This window comes from Cloeon dipterum, chromosome 2 (assembly GCF_949628265.1).
Source record: "Cloeon dipterum chromosome 2, ieCloDipt1.1, whole genome shotgun sequence".
NCBI classification, from domain to species: Eukaryota; Metazoa; Arthropoda; class Insecta; order Ephemeroptera; family Baetidae; genus Cloeon; species Cloeon dipterum.
The window spans coordinates 21,006,889-21,027,228 of NC_088787.1; the positions used below are offsets into that span (position 1 = coordinate 21,006,889).

At 46.0% G+C, this 20,340-nt stretch overlaps 1 protein-coding gene across 1 annotated transcript in view; it reads right to left on the reverse strand.

Moving 5' to 3' along the window:
* Positions 1-20,340, reverse strand: part of LOC135937142 (insulin-like peptide receptor) — a 110,728-nt gene that overhangs the window by 52,399 nt on the left and 37,989 nt on the right. The window contains exon 2 of the mRNA XM_065480229.1: positions 18,245-18,733. Within this exon, the coding sequence (XP_065336301.1) occupies positions 18,245-18,413 (169 nt within the window). The 5' untranslated portion in view covers positions 18,414-18,733. The remainder of the gene's footprint in view (positions 1-18,244; positions 18,734-20,340) is intronic.

A 20,340-nucleotide genomic window follows, 5' to 3' on the forward strand; every position in this document is an offset into this window, starting at 1 on the left:
ACGGCCGCTGATAATTCGGCCGTAAACTTCTTTCGCTCTCGGCGGCAGCGGCGGCGTCGGAGACTTTTGAACAGGCGCCAAAAGCGAGGGAAAAACACGACTTTTGTCTTCTTCCGAAGTTGGCCGCAAATAAAATTACCACGCTCACACACACGCCCGTCCAACAGAGAGCGAGAGAAATAACAAAACACGCTCTGAGTGCTTTCGACCGACGACAGGCCTTTAAATTTCGAGTCGCAAACAACATTAGCAGAGCCACTGCCAGCAGACAAAAAAGCTGGGCCAACGACGTCGGCCGCAGAGCCCCTTATTGGAGCGAGTTATGCAACCCGCCCGTCCGCCACGCGTCATTTGTCGCAGTTTTCCCTTCTTTTTCGTCCGGCTGCGGTTTTCCACCGAATCAAGCAGCCACCAAAATGAAGCCAGACTTGTCCGCCTCAATTAACTCGTGTTGCTGATATTTTCCACCCAGACATCTATCAAAAGCCACGCCGACAAAGATCACTGCATCAAATATTGGTGATAAACACGAGAAAAACATTATTTTGGATACCTGTAGATGTGCCAATAGATTTTATATTTAAAAATAAAACACTCCTTGAACCTCATCTTGGTCAATGTACTGAAAAACCAAAAGATCTTGATTAATTTTCGGTCATTATTTAAATAATTCATAGAAAATTAACCAATTTTCTGATTTCTGAGCTTGCTTGCTCATTGTCAGCAGAATATTCAATGAGCAAGCTGTGGCGAGCGGAGAGAAAATTAGCCGTGATGGCAGTATTTTTCTCGGTTATTGGGCTCAAAGGTTAAGCGACGTGTTTGTGTTCACTCGGACGACGATGGGGTCAAGGGTCGCGGCTCGAGTCAGCCGGCCAATTGGGAGCAGAAAAACCGCAAATGATTGACCCTGATTGCGAATCGGCGCCGCCGAATCGAAAAGCTCTCCAAGGACAAATTACCAACTGGATTTTGATTCAATCCCCCGAAAAAATTGTTTTAGCTTGTTCCTGACGCCAAGAAGGGGGCTCAACGGAAACAGTGCCTCTGACGTTCGCCGGCGGAGAAATAAAAACTACCTTCTCGACAGGGGAAATAATTTTCAATTATTCAACCCAATTTTTCGCAGCCTCTCCTGTTTTTTTCCAAGGGGTGCTCGCACGTGGCTCTGTGCAATAACATGCGAGCGGCGCCCCGCATGGAAAAATTCGTGTTTGTCAGGAACACATTCGGCACTGCATTATTTACTCAGTCAGCCGAGCGAGAGAGCGGCATGAACGAGCGGAGGCGGAAAAATAAAATGCGCCCGCCGTTTTTAATCCTCTTCCGCCACGATTAGCTTGTTCTGCATCCGATTTCCCGATTCCATTTCTCGCTTTCTGCGCAAAATATCGCATGCTACGTATTTAAAAATCAAGGCTTGGTATCTCCCGGGGAGATTCCCAAACTTGCAGTGCAGTGGTTTTTTGCGGTATTTACCAGTTTTGTGCGGTTTTTTGCACCTCATGGTAAAAGTATTGAATAAATGCCCTATATGGAGAGGAAACGGGTTTTTGGTTATGATTATTAACCTTTATTACTACTTTTTACTTTATTAATTCTTTTGACTTTCATTATTACTTTTTGTTGACTCATGTGTTTTAAGAGTTTTTTTGGACATATTAAATGTATTTTTTCATGGGCACCAAAAATGCGGGAGAAACTAGCTGCAAAAAACCGCAAAAAACCGGGTCCGCAAAATACCGCTTAATAACCATGCCCAGCCCTGTTAAAAATTAGTCTTTTTGAAAAAGTCAAAAAATAAGGTGAACAAAAACTGTTTACGCAGACAGAAATATTCATTTATTGATTAAAAATTCGTTTCTCCTAACTATTAAGATTTTCACCTTATCAAGTAAAGCTTCACAGAAAATTTGGGAAAATCCATATACCTTGAAATCTATGTATCTAAAAATTAGGAAAAAGCTTAAAATTTCCCAGGTTGCACCGTTCAAATTTTTAAGAAATCGGCTAGAAAATTTACATCATGCTAATCAAGCGGTGAGTACTGTCTCCTTATTACAAAACCTGATTTATTTCATTATAGGGGATATTAATCTCATAATTGATTTGAACACCATTGAATAGAGCGCGAGGAGGCGGATCGAAATCAGGCAAAATATCCGAAATTTAACTGTTCCTTTTGGTCCTGATTTAATTATTGCACATGGTGGAGATACCGTTGCTAAATTTCACAAACAATAAACTTAATTAACTACTTGCTATAGACAACAATGCAAAATGTTCTTAATTATTGGCGTGTTAGGCTCTCTGCTCTCTACTTTAAGCCCATAAACATTTATTTAAAATTTATTTCTAGGATGTGTGTATAGCCCACAGAAAGTGGCACATTTCAGAGTGAATCAAATTCCCGGGAGACCTCTTTTCTCTACTCTCGAGCTCCCTTTTTGTGCCCGCTGCAAGTGCACAATGCATTTGTCGTGCACGTAGCGTACTCGTGTAGTACGGGGACGCGCGGCGAGTATTGATCGGCGGCGCCAAGAGAGCAAGGCGGGCGGGCGGCGGCTCGGCCGATGAACTCTGCCGAGTGTCTGCGCGGCTCCTCAATGAATTTCATCCTCCAGCGCGTCTACTTCCTTCCTCGCGCGCGTTAACACACTCGCACGCTTTGCATGTACGCACGCGGATTCGGCCGAAAAGCGGCGGCTGGCCGTGAATGAATGGGTTTGCCCGCCGAAACAGCGTGATGTCTTGTGTCCCGAAAAGTGCGTTACGGCCCAGGCCCAGGGTCGTCGACCGGCTGGCTATTACACTTTCTCTCCCCATGCTGCACGAAACGCTTATCTGCTCTCGCGGCCCTCCCCTTTCAGATATTTGTTTCGTGTGCCGAACGTGAATTTCTCATCGGCTAATTAATGCGAGCCAAGGGAAGAAAAACAAATTCCATCTCTGTAAGTCATCAAGCAGCCCAGAAAAGGGGATTAGACTATTTTTTGCATCCATCCGGTTGAAGGGAAGATCCTGTGGGGGAGTTTTAATTGCACCCTGTCGATGTTGGTGGCTGCGAAAATTTATTGAAAATTCCATCCTTGAGTTATTAGGCAGCGGACGTCGTGAAAAGAAAGGGAAATTAACTTTCGTTTAAATGTCTACTAAAGACGTTGGAGTCGCTTGAAACTCTAGAAAAAGCCAAATTCACAGCCTTTTTCGTCGGGTTTTTTTAGGAAAAAAATAGGAAGAAATGTTAGATTTTTCCCGACCATACATATTTGTGTAATTTTTTATAAAAACCTATACGAAAATAATTTTTTTTCATTTAATAACGTGAAAATGACTGGTTTAGGGCACTGAAATAGTATTTTGATGGTGAAATTTTGCAAGGAAACAATAGAAAATATTAACTTCTTTAGATTTTAAAATATAGAACCCTGTGTAAAATAAAAACAAACATATCTGTTTATGCTAAAGCGATGTTGCATAAGTATATAATTTTGCCATTTATCAAGATTGTTGGCTTTTCATGTAGGATGCTAGATTTAAATTGAAAATAAATTTTTAAGGAAAATTCCCTTTTTTATTTCTAACATGAATTGGGGAAAAGAACTGCTGGTTCCGGTAACTTCTTGAATACACTTTGGGGACTTTTTTGTCATCTGTCTGCCCTTTTGTCAAACCCTGCAGAGACGTCGGATTTAAATCTGGACGACACAGGAGTCAAACACGGACAGACGTTAAGCAGTGCTTCCTCTTAGAGAGAATCGGAGCTAGGAGGAAAAGCGAGAAAAAAGCGGCATTCTTGGCTTGGTCAGGAGGAAGGATGTTGCTCCTCCGACGGGCAGGTAGGCGGATTCCTGTGCGCGTAGCGGTCACGGCCGCCGCAGCGCTTCGGTGCTCGTTCGTTCGTTTGGTCTTTCTCACTCACGGCTCGCTCGCTGGCTCTGGGCAGACAGGTGCCGCGAAAGGAATTCCCTCGGTGCGCCTCTCTCGCTCGAGTCAGTCACTCGCTTGTTGTGGCTGCTGCACCAATGGAGCTGGAAGGACGTTGATCTCGTACACACGCGTTTGTTTACCTCCTTGACCACTCGGAGATTCCACGTCGCTCCAGACACACAAAATCTTTTTTTCCACCCAGCTGCAGGCTCTTGGAATTTCTTTAATGAAAAATTTCTGACACAAACACAACGCGTATCTTTGATAATTCAGACAGGTATTTTTGCATTTAAATTGGCAGTGCACCAGATGGTGGGTATCTCAAACTCCTTGAGACGTTAAATTGTTAAATTAAACCAAGGCCGGAATGCTTTTGAACAAAAAAACGAGGAGCACCTCTTGACCAGGCAGGGTTCCACCGAAAAGACTCAGCATATTCTATTAAATTAAAGCCCATTCTGTCATTTTATAAGCTGTGTTTAATTAACACTTTTTTATTGCGTATTTAAAACAATTCCAGTCCTCACACTTTGGTTAATTGCTCCCATCACCGCGATTGTGTTTAGAGCGCTGAATAAAACATTGGAAATTTGAATCGTTCGCGGAAGCATTGAATTACACGCGGTTCTCTTTCCTTTCTGCCACCGAGGTAAATTATTTTTGCGCCGCGAAATTTATCTATCTCTCTTCCCTCTCTGACGCGCCATTGTCAAACTTTTTCTGGCTCTTTTTCCTGCCGCTCCGCCTGTCGGGCACGCAGGCGAATTCTTCCGGCTGCGAAACTAATTAAGATTCTTGCACTGTGCACAGAGAATGGAGAAAAAGAAAGAGAGATAGTCCACCCAAACTGCTTCTTTTCTTTTTTATCCACAGGGAGGAAGCGCAAGGAGCTGCTGCTTCCAGACCGGCGCGGCGCAAATTGTTTCAACAGCCGAGATAGCGCGAAAGCTGCTGCTACTTACTCTTCAAAGGAACAACGAAAGAGATTATTAAGCGTATTAAGGCTTGAATACACTGCGCTGGTATGCTCTTAATTGCCTGCGTGTTTCAAAATAATAGACTAATTGCGTATGACTCGAGGGGTGAAATTTTCCGGCGGGCCCACTCTTAAAATATGTACGTCGGTGGATTTGACTGTAAATCCAAGCTGTGGCTTTTCACTTTTCCAGCTTCTCGGTATGAATGTCTAGTGTTTTAATGGAGGGTGAGTGCTCTTTGAGTGGACCGGCTTCCTTTTTAGCATCAGAGAGCTCCCATGTTTGTGAAACGGGGACGTACTTAAAGAGAAATTTGTGAAGGTATACGAATAAATAGACGGAATATTTATTTTCAGAGCAATTAAAAGCAATTGAACGGGATTTTTAAAAAATACTAACGATAACTTAGGAAATTATTGCTTTGCTATCATTTTAATAAAAATAGTTTTGAATTTGCTTACTTTTAAATTTGCGTTGATAGCATGCAAATGCCTTCCCATGCAATTATGAGTAAATTTTTATTATTTAATTTTAAATTAATGATTTAATCTGATTTTTGTCCACTTTAACGCGTTTCTTGATTGATCTCTGGACTCCCCCTTTGAGGTCCTCCACCGCGTCACGTAAATTTTGCACTTTTCACGCGCAATTTCGGATCGAGGCCAGGTTTTTGCCGGCAGAGAAAGCGTGCGATTGTACTCGCTCGGCTGACCTTTATACGCAAAGGTTGACAAAGTAACGCCAATAAATCTCGGCGGCGCGAATGCCGGCAATTTGCAAATTAGAAGATGGAAAAACGTGCGTGTAATTACGCGCGTCTCGGCTGGCCGGACTCCAAGGGACACGTCAGGGTGCGGATTTCCCTCTCAAAAACAGAGGCAGCGCCATCGTCGGGCTCAAGTGATTTATTCCGCGGGCGGGCGCGGGGAGACTTAAAAAGCAGCGAGCGGCGAACGCACTTTGATATTCACCACTCGTGGTCGTATTTTTCGAAAATTTCGGTCGCCGCGCGGTTTTTGTTTGAGAAGAGCGCTCGCTGGCTCGCGTGTGCGGTTAGCTGCTCGCGAAATAAAGGGGGAGCAGCGCGCAAGCCGCCGCAAAACCACCCCCGCACGCTGCTGCTCGAAATTTAAAGTAAGCGAGCAAGCGAGCGGCTTTCTGCGCGTATAAATTTCGAGAGCATGTTATAATATTTCACTTTCGGCCGAACCGGCAGCTGGGTGCGCAGGATTTGCGCGTGACACGCCGACCGACGATGCATGATTTATAAAGGACGAGCCCCGAAAGGGCGCGCACGAGGGCCGAACCGACGCCAAGGTTGGCTTGCAAAATGAATTTTCCCACCCTTTTTGCTCTTTGACATTTGTTGCTTTCCTCCCGGGGTCCCAGAGCAAACATTGCGTGTGTCCGCAAGCACAGTGAATGAAAAACAAGCTTTCCCGTGAAAACAGAAGAGAGCGTTTATAATTATCAATCAGTCCCCCGGGGATATTTTGTGCGTTACCAGCAGAACCAAAATTTGGATAACAGATAAAAATCTAAAAAAGTAAAGCTTTATTGATAGGGCTGCGATTTCCAACGGATTTTTTTTAATAATTATTTTTAGTGAATAATATTATCGGTTTTATTCACCTTCCAAACCGATTTAGACGGGTTTCCAAGTAGCAAATTTTGTTTTTTTTATATTTAATTTTTAAAGAAAAACACAGGTAGGTTGAATTTGTGTGATTTCTGTGAATGCCGATTCAACACCAATTGTAATTGACTTTTTACGGTCTCACATGAAAACTAGGGTAATCGGTTGATCTCACGAACTTTTGTTAGAATTAAAAGTGGTATAAAATGGCATGATTTGTGCACAATTGACTACAATGCATCTGATTAGAAGGTCAGAAAATAGTCAATCGTTGAAATTTCAAGGCTTTATATTATAGTGAGTATGACATCATTCTTTTGATGAAGCCCCGCGATCGACCTGAGTGTGAATGCTCTGCAAAAAATATTTCCTACAACATTGGCCCCATCGAATGTGTGTGTGCGGTGTGTCTCTCGGCAGCTCCATCATCTGCATTAGAATTCGCCTAGGCCCTCACTCCAGTACATTACATGCTTGCGTCACTTGGTTTCCCGCTGCCGCTGATGCTCACACACTCACATAATCTTGGAGGAATATATACAACCCCCGCGTTCGCTCGCTAATGGTGGCACCCCCATTATCGTGTCTCTCTCCAGCAGCGGCAGCGACAAGATTTGAATGCAAAAACAGCATAATTTAACGAGCAGGCCGTCGTCTCTCTTTCGAACGACAAGGGTAAAAAGTCGCGCCCCCGAGGACTCGCACGCGGTGGCGGCGGTGGGGGCATTAGTGCATGCTAATTTTTGGCCGCTGCATAACACGGCAATAATCGTAACTCGGCGAACGCTAGCCAAATTGCCCGCAATATTTCACCATACGGGGGAGCATTTTCACGATGGGGTGCGAATTTCGCCGAGCACCGGCCGCGGCCACGCGGAAACTTGATCGTGTTTTTAATTGACGGGCGCGGTGCCGCTAAATTGCGCCTTTTGTACTGACGAGTGGCGCAGCGAGAGAGCGAGCGCGTTTTTCAATAAACGAGATAAGATATTATCAGGAAGGCAGGCAGGCAACCGATCGTAAAATTCGGGGGATGAAAATTGGATTCGCGCGCGCGGCATAAACTTTTACGTGCGCGCGGCAGCAGCAGCTTTTTCGCTCGCTTGCCGCCGCAACAAAAAGTAGGCGGCCGCTTGCTTGCTTGCAAAAGCAATTTCCTTATTTGGTTCTTGGCTGGCTGCGGCTCGACCCGCACCGTGCGTCGGTAAACAAAGAAATCTCGGTTTTAATTAAGAGGCGCTCGTAAAATCCCCGACCCGACGAATGGAGGCGTCGAATTCTCAATAATCAGCCACTTTTCGATCAGTACATTTTACTACCTTTTTTGTTTCGTTTCATTTCCGATTCAATCATCCGCTTTTACTGTGCTTATTCAGCCTTTAGAGCGAGTCGTTTGCAACTCAAACAATGAGCTAATTATTGCTAACTCGGTCGGTGGCGATTTTTTGTTATTTTTCGCACGCTGAACGCCGTTTGGCGTCACAACACTCAACCGATTGACGTCACACACTCACACTCCAATTAAGGTGTGCTCAACAACACGCATTCCGTCCTCTCTCTCTCTCTCTCTCTCTCTCTCTCTCTCTCTCTCTCTCTCTCTCTCTCTCTCTCTCTCTCTCTCTCTCTCTCTCTCTCTCTCTCTCTCTCTCTCTCTCTCTCTCTCTCTCTCTCTCTCTCTCTCTCTCTCTCTCCGTCCGCCGGCCGGCTATTCTCTTTTTGCAGCCCCCCTCTCGGAGCGCGAACGCCCCCCCCACTCTCCCCCGGAGAGAGAAAGACAGGAATGCGAATGAACTTCAGCCGACCGACCTTGATGGATGGCTTTTGCATCGCAATCGAATCCGCAGCAGCATCAGCAGCGGAGGCCATTGGCTTGCCCCCCTGCTCGCCGGCGGAATCTCGCAAATTAAGAAAGGACCGATAATGGTTTTTCCACCTTTTCCTCGTCCGTCTGTCACCACACGCCCGGCTTAATAGTTTTTTTGCGGTCCTCCTCGTTTTTTATTGCTCTCTGTTCGCCCTTGTGGCCGCCAATTGCGTCAAGTGCTTTTAAACGGTTTTCCAGCCCGCCCGTGGAATCCGTTTAGCCGCTCAGCCGGCATGATTGTTTGATGGATCGCCGCCGTGGTAGAAAATCGAATTTGTTTATCATATTATGCACGCCGGATTTTCCAGCCGAATTTTTGCTCCGCCTACCACGATCGGGTAAAACGGGTTTGCGGCGATTCCATGTACCTGGGCACACCACAACAGATCCGTTGTTGAACCGAAATGAATCAAGTCACCACTTTTTTGTCAACGCACTTGAAATCTGTCGTAAAAAGGGCCATCAATATGCAAGCAGGCGAAAAAGCGGCCCCTCAAACGACGTATTTCATTACAGTAATTTCTTCCGTTTGGCCTGTCGCCGCGGCTGGGGCCACAACTCAAAGAGGACGAATAAATCACCAACTCGTCGTGCGTGTATATCGCCGACATTCCTCCTTCAATTTTATTCGCATCCATCGCTCTCGTGACCTTTTGTGCGGCAGACGCAATATTTTTTCAAGGGAAAGAAGAAAAACTTTTTTCTTCCGCTCGGGAGACTTTCTTTCCAAGTGCCATAAAAGTGTATCGTTCTCCACTCGAGCGATTTTCCGCCCGTATTGCACACCGCACCTACGGGCCCCAATTGAGACGCGCGCGTGTGTGCATGTGTTTATACGGAGCCGAGGACCCCTCCTTGACAAATGCACGGGCGAATCTCGCGCGTCGGCTGATTAAATTTCAAGGGTCGTTGGCCGCTCGCTTCATATTTATTTGTTTATTTATTGCTGAGATGGATGCGTAAAAACAAATCGCCGTGTAACTAACTCGGCAGCGAGGGTGCTTTCTCCCGGCCCAGTCGATAGTAGCGCCGGGGGCTGCGTCTGCATTATGAATGTACAAGCAGAAACGGCAGCGTCGTAATCTTAAATTCAGCCTCCTATAAGGCCGGCCGTTACGAGTAATGCGTCCGAAAAATAACATCAACAACGCCCCCGACCCCGAGAGCAGGGGGATGCGCCAACAGCCGAATTTAATAATATTATCTAAACGAGCGGTCGGTCTTAAAAAACGATGGCCTTCCAGCCGAAATCGCAAATGAGACGAAAAGGCAAATTAAAGGCTGTTTACTCCCCCGAAAAAAGGCAGTTTCCCTGCAAACTGCGGAATTTGCTGTAAACGTCTGCTGCAAATTACTGGTCATTTCGGGCCAAATTGCCGCACACCGGGCGGGGGACGGCAGAACGGAAAGTTCCTATATGATTTGCAATGTCTCTGCGTCACAATCAGCCAGAGGTTGGGCTCAGTTCTAACAAGCACAAATCAGCAGTTAACTCGCGAGCTTGGGTTAATTGCTAGCCTGGACGGTGAAATCACAAACTGAAGCGAGACAGTATCTATGAAAATTTCAGTCTGGTGGATGAAGCAGCATTTTCCGCGCTATAAACTCCCGTCATTGTTTGCGGTCGTCGAGCCTCCTCAAGGACGCAACAGATTCATCACGTAATTATCACAGGCAAGCTCATCCTCGCTCTCTCGTCCCCGTTGACAATTAGTAATGAAAAGCATACAAAGGAGGCGTCTGCAAGCTGTTTACGGAGCGAACAAGGGGCAAGACGGCCGGGGGTGGGCGGCGGCGTGAAGGTCACTCGGCGACCTTTGCCAAACAACTTTGCTGACCATTTCGGCCGGCCGGCGCACTTTGCAGCGCGTGACGTCAAAATAATGGAAACAACACGCTCACTCTTCGCGCGGCGGGGCCTTGGAGAAAGACAGCAAGAGCAGAGAAATGCAGTGCGAGCGCCCGCGGCATGGGAGGAGCCGTCCGTCGTTTCGCCCGCCAAACTCCTTTTCATCTCCGCTCAGATTCGTGTTTGTTTTGAGTCGTAAATTATTCGAGGTCACAAGACGGATTCCTCCACCGCGGTTGACAGATTATCGCGTCAAACGGCAATATTTCGCCATTTAACACAACGCGCCTGGTTATTTTTTTCCAGTCTGCGCGGAATTCGAAGCAGGATAGAAGGTAAATGACCTGAAAGTAAAACCTGAATGAATAAAACACTGCTCGGCGGAGGCCGTTCCACCAGCGGAATGAGCTTTCTTTCTTTCTCTCCAGCTCGGGCATCAAATTCCTGCTTGAGCTCAGCCAGCGGAGTCATTCACAAAAAGCCGCAATTACATTCTCAGCGAAGAGACGCTGTTGCAAATTGCCGCTTAGTTCCAGCAACACTCTGATATTTAATCTACAAGACGAAAATAGCTCCGACCGGTTATGAATTATGAAACGTTATAATAAAGATAAAAATCCAATTTTACCAACATGGGAATTAATGAAAACTCGTATCAAATATTGTTGAGATTTAAATACTGTATAGTAAAATACATCTAGATGCTATGGAGTGAGAAACATCACTCTGAAAATCTCTTTGAAATTATTTGCCGCGTCATCATCCACACGCCCATTTGGTGGCGAGGGGATGGCTTTTATTGTTAAGGCCAGGTTTACTGATGAGGCCTTGGATTGGTCAAAATTTCAATACAAACCAGAGTTGCATCAATTTTGATTATTGCTCTCTGTACATATTTTTTATTGCATCAATAATCTTGGGAGAAATTTCTCATTCTATCTAGACTTCTTCAAATGGTCGGTTATGTAATGTGTAAAACGCGGGATATATTTCTAAAGATTCGGTCCAAGATGAGCGAGCGTGCACGCCAGGTGGCGGCAATAAGGGATGGAATGTGCGTCGCCAGCAAGGTCACGTGATCTTTTCCAGGAAAAAAACAGACGGAGGGGCTCAGGTAACAAAAGGCAATGTTGCGTCGCGGGGATGCGGAGGGATCACAACGCCAGACGTCCTGATATCCTTGGGGGAAGAGAGAAACTGTTGGCTCCTCACAATCAGTATATCGGAGGAGTTGGTAACGTTTCAAAAATTCGTTACCCAAGAGGCACAAGGAAACGTTTGCAGGTGGACATTCCTCGGAGATGACGGGGCCATTCGCAGAGGGGGCACGTGCAAGATGTGAAAAGTGGCCTCGAAAATAGATTCAATGCTGAGTTAAATAAAGCCACCGAGACTTCCGTCGACCTATTTTTAGCGCAAAAAATGTGATATGATCGATGCTGGGCGTCGTCGGCCTTGGACGCAGCTTTCGGGTCGACGTACGACTCCGAATTCTTTGCAATTGTCAATTTCGGCGGCCGAGGTCACATACTACGCCGTGATTCGAGTTTGGCGCGAGCGGTGTCATGGCCAAGGCCGTTCCTCCGTCCGTCAGTGCGTCCGTACGTTCGCCGCGCTGATGGTTTTGTGTTGATCCTTTTCGGCAGGCACAAAGCAAAAATGAAAGAGGAAAAGAAGAAGGGCGCGCTCGGTGCGGCGGCGGTGGCGTCGGAGGCACCAGCAAAATTTACTGCGCAGTACACGTTTTGGGATTTTCGGCCGCGCGAGGTCATTGATTCGTTCGCGCTCAATCGTCACAAAAGGAAGGTAGGTGCACCTTTGTGCCGGTCGGCAAGGCAAAACAAAAAGCCGATGCTGACGAGAGGGGCCCTTTGATGATTTTAACCCCTTGCCCGGCGACCGTTCCCTGCTTTCCCCTCGCGAGCAGGTGCGATTTTTTTAATCACCCCTCACACAGCCCGCGGGGATGAAAAAACTTTGAATGGCGAGATTTGAATTGAAATCCAAAGAAATTCGACTCAATTTAAACCCGAGACGAATTATCCGACTGCAAAGAGCGGATGATTCAAGTTTTCGCGGATTTCACAAGGCTTGTTTGATCTGCTACGGAGAAAAATAAAATCAGAGTTTCTTCCAACAACTCTCAAATTGATGAAAATTTAAGACGGCTGGTTGGCGGACAGATTGTTTTCAATTTCAATTTGCGAGAAGCGGCTGTCAGGCACGCGCATTTGCTCCGTCCAACAAGTGCAGCAATTTCGATGCCGGAGGGCCAGAATCCAATTGCCGGCTAGAGCATTCCACGAATAGACACGAGACGTCTCGGTGAGCGTGGCGAATGAAAATTTATTCGGAAAAGCGGGCGTCGTCATTGCGTGGGACGACGTTTTTCCTGGTTAGGTGCGTGACAGGCGGCGCGCGAAATGAACGGAGCCGCATTTTTCACCGGCTCACTGGGGAAACGAATATAGCTTGCACCTAATTTTCTCATGAAAACGTCACCACAGGGCGAGGCAAAATGCAACAAATTAATTTGCCACTGCACTGCGGCGGGACCTATTTTGGGAAATGGGCCGAAGTAGACGTGGAAAGCAAACAAATCAGTACGACAGACAATGCGCGGAGGCGCGTGAATGGACTCGCAGTTTGCGTCACCTGCCTAATTCTTATGCACACGGACGCGCCGCTGCTGGTTCGAGCCCACCTCGTGCGTCAACACAATTTCGCCGCCGTGAGAGAGTAGCACCGGCCGGCGATCCTTTTTCGGCCCCAAACGCGCACCACTCGATTGTTTTCTAACGCCGTAGACACATCATTAGGCACGCTAGAACGCGTGACACGCGTTATTTTGGGACTTTGAAATGGAGATTCGGCCCGAATTCCAGTCTACTACAAACAAAGGTCTTAGGTTTCATGTTCTATTTTTAAAAAATTTATGTATTAACAGGAAGAGTGAACTGAACTGAAATTTTTATTTTTTGTCGATCGTGAACAATGACGACTCGAGAGGGCCACACCCACTTCATCGTCATCGTTTTAAATCGCGGACAAGCGAGTGAGCGAGCAAGCGAGCGACGAGTTAAGCGAACGAAGTCTTCATTCATTTCCTGTCTGACTGCGAGCGTGTGTGAGTTTTCAACAGATGCAATTAGTGCGAAAGGAGTAGGAGAGAGAAAGAGAGAAAGAGGAAGTGCGTTTGCTTGCTCGCCTGCTTGCGCGGTGCAGGCCAATTGAAAATTGCACAGACCTCCATTGTGATCGGCGTAATGAGAAAATTGCGAGATATTCGGTCGGGGATCTCCGTCGTAGAAGAACCCCTCAGCAAATTGTGACTGTACGCATGTCATTTTCTTCACCCGCACCTGTGTCTTATCTGCTTACTGACGAAGTTGTCGCGCTCTGCGAGAGGTCTGCTCGCGAATATTCTGGTCGGTGTGCACGCATGCTGGGCACCGCGCGACACGATAATTTATCACACGGCCGGGTTCGCTCGCGAGTGAGTGACGTCACTCACTCAGCAGCCGTTAGTTGGTTCGTTCGTTCGTTCGTTCGCCGCTTGTGTGTATAGTAAGCAGGCAGGCAGGCAGGCTGACTCGCATACACTCACACACAAGTCGTCGGTTCATACGCCCTCCATTCATTCCCTCATTCAGCGCCTCCTGCGGCTCGGAACGGCCGCGTGTGAGTGTGTGTACACGCTGCTGCTGCTGTTGCTAACTTTGGCGACGCGCGGCTTGTATATTTTAATTCCCACGTCTCGATCATCTCTCGCGAAGGAATGAATGCCAACAGGATGCGATTGAGTCGGCCAAGCGCGCGGAGAAAGGCAACAGGTCCTTTCGATTTCGCGGAAAATCGCTCGCTAATTGGCAAATCGGTCTTTTGTGGCTCTGCGGCATGCATGAAACTCGCAAATCAAATTATGCAGGAATAATAGCATCTGTCCAACTTGGCTCATAAAACGTCAATCTCGCAGTCGAGTTTGTGAGCGAAACCATGCTCCATTTTTTACTTGTATGTATAAGAGAGCAATTTCCTTGTTATATGCGTCCGTCAAAAAATTTCGCACGCGGCTGAACGCAACGAGCAAAAAGTAGAAAAGCCAATTTTCAGTGCGCGGCACACTATTTGCATGCGGCTGACGTCACTTGCCGAGCACCACAAAAGGTGGCAAACTTTCCTCGTTCAGGTCGGTGCTGCTGGGAATCCCGCGCGACGAAAAACCGACGTCACTCTTTGTAGACGCGCAAAATCGTGACACGAGAAGGACACAAATTTGCACAATTAGGAGACAGGGAGGTTTCTAATATAAAAAAATAAATAATACCACTGATCTGATTCATTTTAAAAATGCATAGGACTCTTGAGAAAGGGCAAAGAAAATATTTGTTATTCCACAAAGAATGATATAAATTTTTAATAAAAAAAAGTAGAATGCGTCAGCAGTGACGTCATGCGTAATTCAAATATGACGAGTATCTTCTTTTCGGTTTATCCAATTTGAAAATAACAGTGGAGAGAGACAATCTGCCAATTATCGTTTTGACTGCGCGTTTTCCCACGAGGCAATAACCTGCAGTGGCGATGGACAGGCTGCGATTTCTCACTTTTCAAGCGGCGGCGTCGAGCGAAATTTGCGCCAAGTCATCTCCGGGAGCACGAGAGGATATCGATCAGATTTTGCCTGGCGAAAATGGCTCACGCGGCCGAGACGTGAGTCGGTTGGTGACTTTCTTCTAGACGCGAGTGTTTTGCAACGCTGAAAGGGCGAAAAACGGAATGTAGCATTATTATTTGTCGTAGACGCGGCGCGTGCAAAAGTGCTGATGCGAAAATGACGTTGCGATTTTTCTGTGTTGGTCGTCGGTGCCGCCGCCGCCGTCGCTTCTCCAGCTGCGTCGCTCGTTTCAATTATACGCGTGTGGAAATTTGCGCAGTATTTTCGACGACGCTTGCATGCAATCGAAAGCAGTGCGACACCCATCGAGCGTCTGCTCGCGCAGCACAAACGGCAATAACAAGCCAGCCATCGGTAATAACCATAAAATTATGCAATCCGCCGCTGCCGCCGCCACCGCTTTATGTCACAGTGTGTCGAACTGTTGATGCTAGAAAATGATTTTCGCTCCGAGTGCCACCTACCAGGCTCGCGTTATTTGCCATTATTCCATACTCGTTCATTCGCTCGCAAATAATAGCAGCACTTCTTTTTTACGAACAACGAAAATAAATCGTTTCACTGCCTGTTGCAACACAAATTGAGTGCATTGTGCAATACAGAAATATCAAATTGTTCATGGCTTTTTGTGACTCCAGATTTTAAGTTATGAGCGAGGAGTGATGGATACGGATTTGCAAAACCGATTATTTATTATAGCTGTTATGATAATCAGCCCTTCAAATGAGCAAAAACTATGAGGTTGTAAGCATATTCACGCATTCTGAATATCGATTATTCTGTTCCAGCTGCAATTCGATCGTTTGATCAAGATTTCTGTTCAAATTTTAGTGAAACTTCAAATTTTACGATTTTCTCGCACTATGAGACACGTTGCACAGCTTCTTTTTCAATTTTCCAGAGAACCACACTACCATTTACAAATTCCGGCGAGTTATGCCCTCTTGCTGATCACAGAGAATCCAGTGGCCGTGTTTTACGACATGAAAAATTCAAATTTTCAAAAATAAAAGTTATTTTTCCAACGGTTAACACGCGGCTATTTCACTCTATAGGCATTTGGTACAGTGAATACAATTTTGAACGCTCAAACACTGATTGTTTTCTAACTATTCCCCACAAAATTTAACTTTGAACAGATTTGTGTGTGCTATAACAAAGTAAAAAACTGTAATATTTCGACCAATGTTCAAGCTTTCTAACAAAATCAGATTGTTTCCAATCCCAGAAAAAATTATTTAAAATACGTGTAAGGCAATCATCGAATATAGTCTTCCCCAAAATACTCTACTCTTGGAATGCAAAAGACTGCTCCTTCCGGAGAGAGAGAGAGAGAGAGAGAGAGAGAGAGAGAGAGAGAGAGAGAGAGAGAGAGAGAGAGAGAGAGAGAGAGAGAGAGAGAGAGAGAGAGAGAGCCAACTGCGTCGCAAGACTGTTCCGCGAACGGGAAGCACGCCGCAATAGCATCACGAGTTGCGTAATGCATTCACAGACGTCGTTCTCCATTCCTTTCCTGTTTTTGCTCGCGGCAGGATCGGATTGCATCTGAACGAGTGGACGTTTCGCCGAAAACAACTACTGCGCGCGAGAGAGAGCGAATAGAAAAGAGGCGGTGCCCCTGGTGGCTCTCATGGCCTACGTGACTCCTTCGAGATTCCGAGCGGCGCTCGCGAACTCGCCTATTACCATCGGGCCGACGGGATTAGGGGCGAAATCAGAGCGGGAAAGGTGCTTAAGCCGCAGCCGAGAGCGTTTTTCGCAAAAATTTCCCCCGCGCGCCACAAGTAAGTAAGTAAGAAAGGCGCGAAAAGAGGGAGAGTGAGGACTGAGCGGTAACCCAAGCCTCTCTTTTGTGCACCCTCTCGACTGTACATACGTTTTCGGGAGTCAAAAACGACAAGTGTGAATTTCAACTTGTTTTCTGCCTTCTGACAACCGCTAATAATGTTGTAGAACAAGACTCATTTCCAGTCGACGGCGGAAAGTATAAGTGTGCGGCGCGGCGCGGCTCTCCGTTGCTTTTTGTGTGTGGCCAAAGTGCGCAGTTTGCTTCTTGAATGTGATAAAACCTGTTGGCGTAATTGGGGAATTTCTCAAAAGGCGCTGCTTTCATTCGACCCCTTGTTTGACGTTCCGAAATGCAACTTATACCTCTTCATTCACTTGTCACGATCGTTTCCCTATGATTGATTGTGTTTTTTAAAGAACAATTCATAAACTCGGATTTCTAAATGGCGCGCAATTATCCTGCGAAAAAGTCTTCTCGTCGGATTTGAAGGGGCTGGCCACATTCATTTTCTCCAACAAACTGCCTTGAATTCGAACCACTGCGTAATTCGGATTAAATAACAAAATTTGAACGGGAGAGATATTTCTTCCAAAAATCGTTTGTTTAATTGTATCTGTTTCCTTTCACCCGAAACTAGTTCTGATTTGAGTTTTATTTTTCAAATGAAAAAAGCTTTGAAAAATATGTGGAAATAAAATTAAAAACAAACCGAAATGCGCGTCTCCAGTTAGCATTGCGGCTCAATTAGGCCTGTGAGAGCACAAAGCGGCGCTCCAGGCGCACCGCTTTCCATGCATGAATTAAAATATTAAAAAAAAAAATACATGATGGCATTTGCCGTGCGAGCGAGTATATGTTCGTGACGCATGCGCCCTCGCGGCCGTGTGAGAGAGCAGCGCTCGAAGCTGCTGGCTGACTGAGAGAGTCTCACCGATCTAAATTCCATCGAGGAGCTACGCTGCGGTTTGTTTTTGTTTTGGTAGGCAAGCGCGGCGTGGGTCGAACGGCCGAATTCCCATACGGAAATATTTAGGGGGAATTTCTTCAACACGAATTTCTGGAATGCGTTTTTAAGGAGTGCTGCCAAAGCTAAACTGGGGATGAAAGGTTCGCGGTAAACCCTGGGGATTAATTTGAAATTTAAATATTAAAACTCCTTGTGAGAACTTATTTTAAATTGAAGTAATAATAAAAAATTGGTAATATAATGACAAATTTATTTATGTGAAACTTTGAATAATTGGTATTTTGTTTGAGGTGCTTTAAAAATAAATTTGAATAAATAAAACCTAAAATTCAAATAGTAAAACTCCAAAATTTAAGTTATTTTAAGTTACCACTTACCGTGTGGTGCCAATTTTACCATGATTTAAAGTAAAAATTCATTAAATAAAAAAATAGAAATCAAAAATAGTGTGCCACACATTTCGACACCCCGACTTTTATCATCTGCTCTGAAACTGGAACGCTGCGCGGACGGAAGTAAACAAGACGAGAAGAAAAAAGAAAAAGGATACTCACTGCCTTGGTTCCTGGTGGGCGCGATGTCGGCGTTGGGGGTGAGCTGGGCCGCGGCGTGCCCCACGAGTAGGAGCAACACGGCAGCCGCGAGCACTGTGGGGGCCGGCTGGGGGCGGCCAGGGGGCCGGCCGTGCTCTTCGTCGTCGTCGGCCATGGGTCGACCGGTCATGCCTTGCGATTCGGGAGCCTAGGGGCCGTGCACATGGTCAACTGCCACCGCTTAGCATCTCCGCGCCGCCGTACAATCTTCTTCTGAGCACAACAGCAACAACAACAATATCAGCACGACGTAGTATTAGTAATAATTTTTCTTTCTCTTTGGGACGAAACACTCGCGCGCACAAGCTGCCGACGAGCCTTCCAGCACGACACAACAACTGAAACTGCCGCCGCCGCCGCTGCCGTCCTCCTCGGCTGGCTGGGGCTGCCCCTCTCCCTCCGCCGCTTCCCCTCTCGCCAGCAAGTTCACTCACACCGCACCAGCAGCACCTGGAATCGAAAACAAGACGCAGGAGAAGCCAATTAGTGCGTGTGGCCTGGATGGATGCATCTGGTAAAATGACCAAAAAATATTGGAACAACGAATCTTCTGTTCCCAGGGCGGGGGTGCGGGCACGGGCATTCCGCCCGCTAATAAGTGACTTTTGGGACTCGCTTGCTTTGATGTCACCGTCGTCGTCGCCGCCGCAGCAGCCTGTTTGCATTATTTAGCAGCAGCAACAGCCACGGCAGGCAAATAATCAGCACGGCAAATATACAAGTCGATGAGCGTATTTGCATTCAAGATAGAATTCCACAATTTACTATAGCAAAAGGGAATGGAAATTGGCCCGCCAGCACACGTGTCTATTATTTGAAACTTAATTTAAAAAATTAAAACGCTTTCCTCATTTTCTCAGAATAAAATCACGCTATTAAAAGTTTCCCGTTTAATTTATTGTGATTTTCGCTTCAAAATAAATTTCACCCCAAATCGCTTTAATTATTGTTAAATAATAATTAAGATGATTAAGGTCCTAAAACTATTTTATCATTTGTAAACGATGAGTCTTAAAATATAAAAAAATTTAAATAAAAATATTAACTATTCAAGCCACCTGAAGTGTATAGAAGTCAAGAATTTTAGCACTAAATCTTTTAATTTTTTAATAATTCAAAAAAATGTCCGGTAGTCGTTTTGTTCAATCAATTAATTTAATTGCTTTCTCAACCATCGTGCACTTGAGGGGTTATTTAACCAAAAAATATCACTGCAGTAGAGATTTTAAGTTAAATCTTTCCCAACTTGTCACTTTAAGAAAAAATACTTTCAAAAGACAAACTCTGCAGAAACAGACCACACCTTAGCTTTGAATGAGAAAAAAATCACGGAAGCGTTGCCGCGGAAGAGAAGTTGCGAGCGAGAGAGAAAAGTTTTCGACCGAGTGTGTGAAAGATGCCCGTTCTCAATAGGATAGACAGAAACTTGTGAAACGGCGCCTAATTTGCATTTCATTAAAACTTGGGTTTATTTTTTATTTAGCGAGCAGTTCCCCTCCTTCCGAAATTCGAGCGCGCGGGCCGAGCAGGCAAGCTGAATGAAAACAGGCTGAATGGAAATTGCGCAGCAGGAAAATGCCCCTTCGCCTTAGGCAGCGCCGGGCGACGCGTGTGCACGGCAAAAAGCCTAACCACGCCACTCGCGGAAAATAAATCATTACTTTTGTGAGCAGCCGGGCGTGGGGGAAATTCACGGCCGATTGCTCTGCGATTCGATCAGAGCAGTGCTTTTGATTTTCCACTTTCAGCAGTCGCGGCATCGATTTTGCCGCCGGCTGAAATTTAAATGTAATTATTGCACTCGACTGCAGGTTTGGCTTTGATCGGCGAGCGCTAATTAAATTATTTTGCCGGCAGCCGAGGCTCATGAGAATTGCAAACCGTCGTGTTGTGACGAAAGGCGCACGGCTTGTGTACACAGGCAGAAGAGCAATCAAGCCGCGCTGAGCACGGTGTGTGCCTAATTAATTGACAGGCAGGCACCATTGTTGCTAAGCATTTTGCTGTAATTTTCCACGCTTTTAATGGACTACACTTGTTTGCCCTAAAGAAAAGGG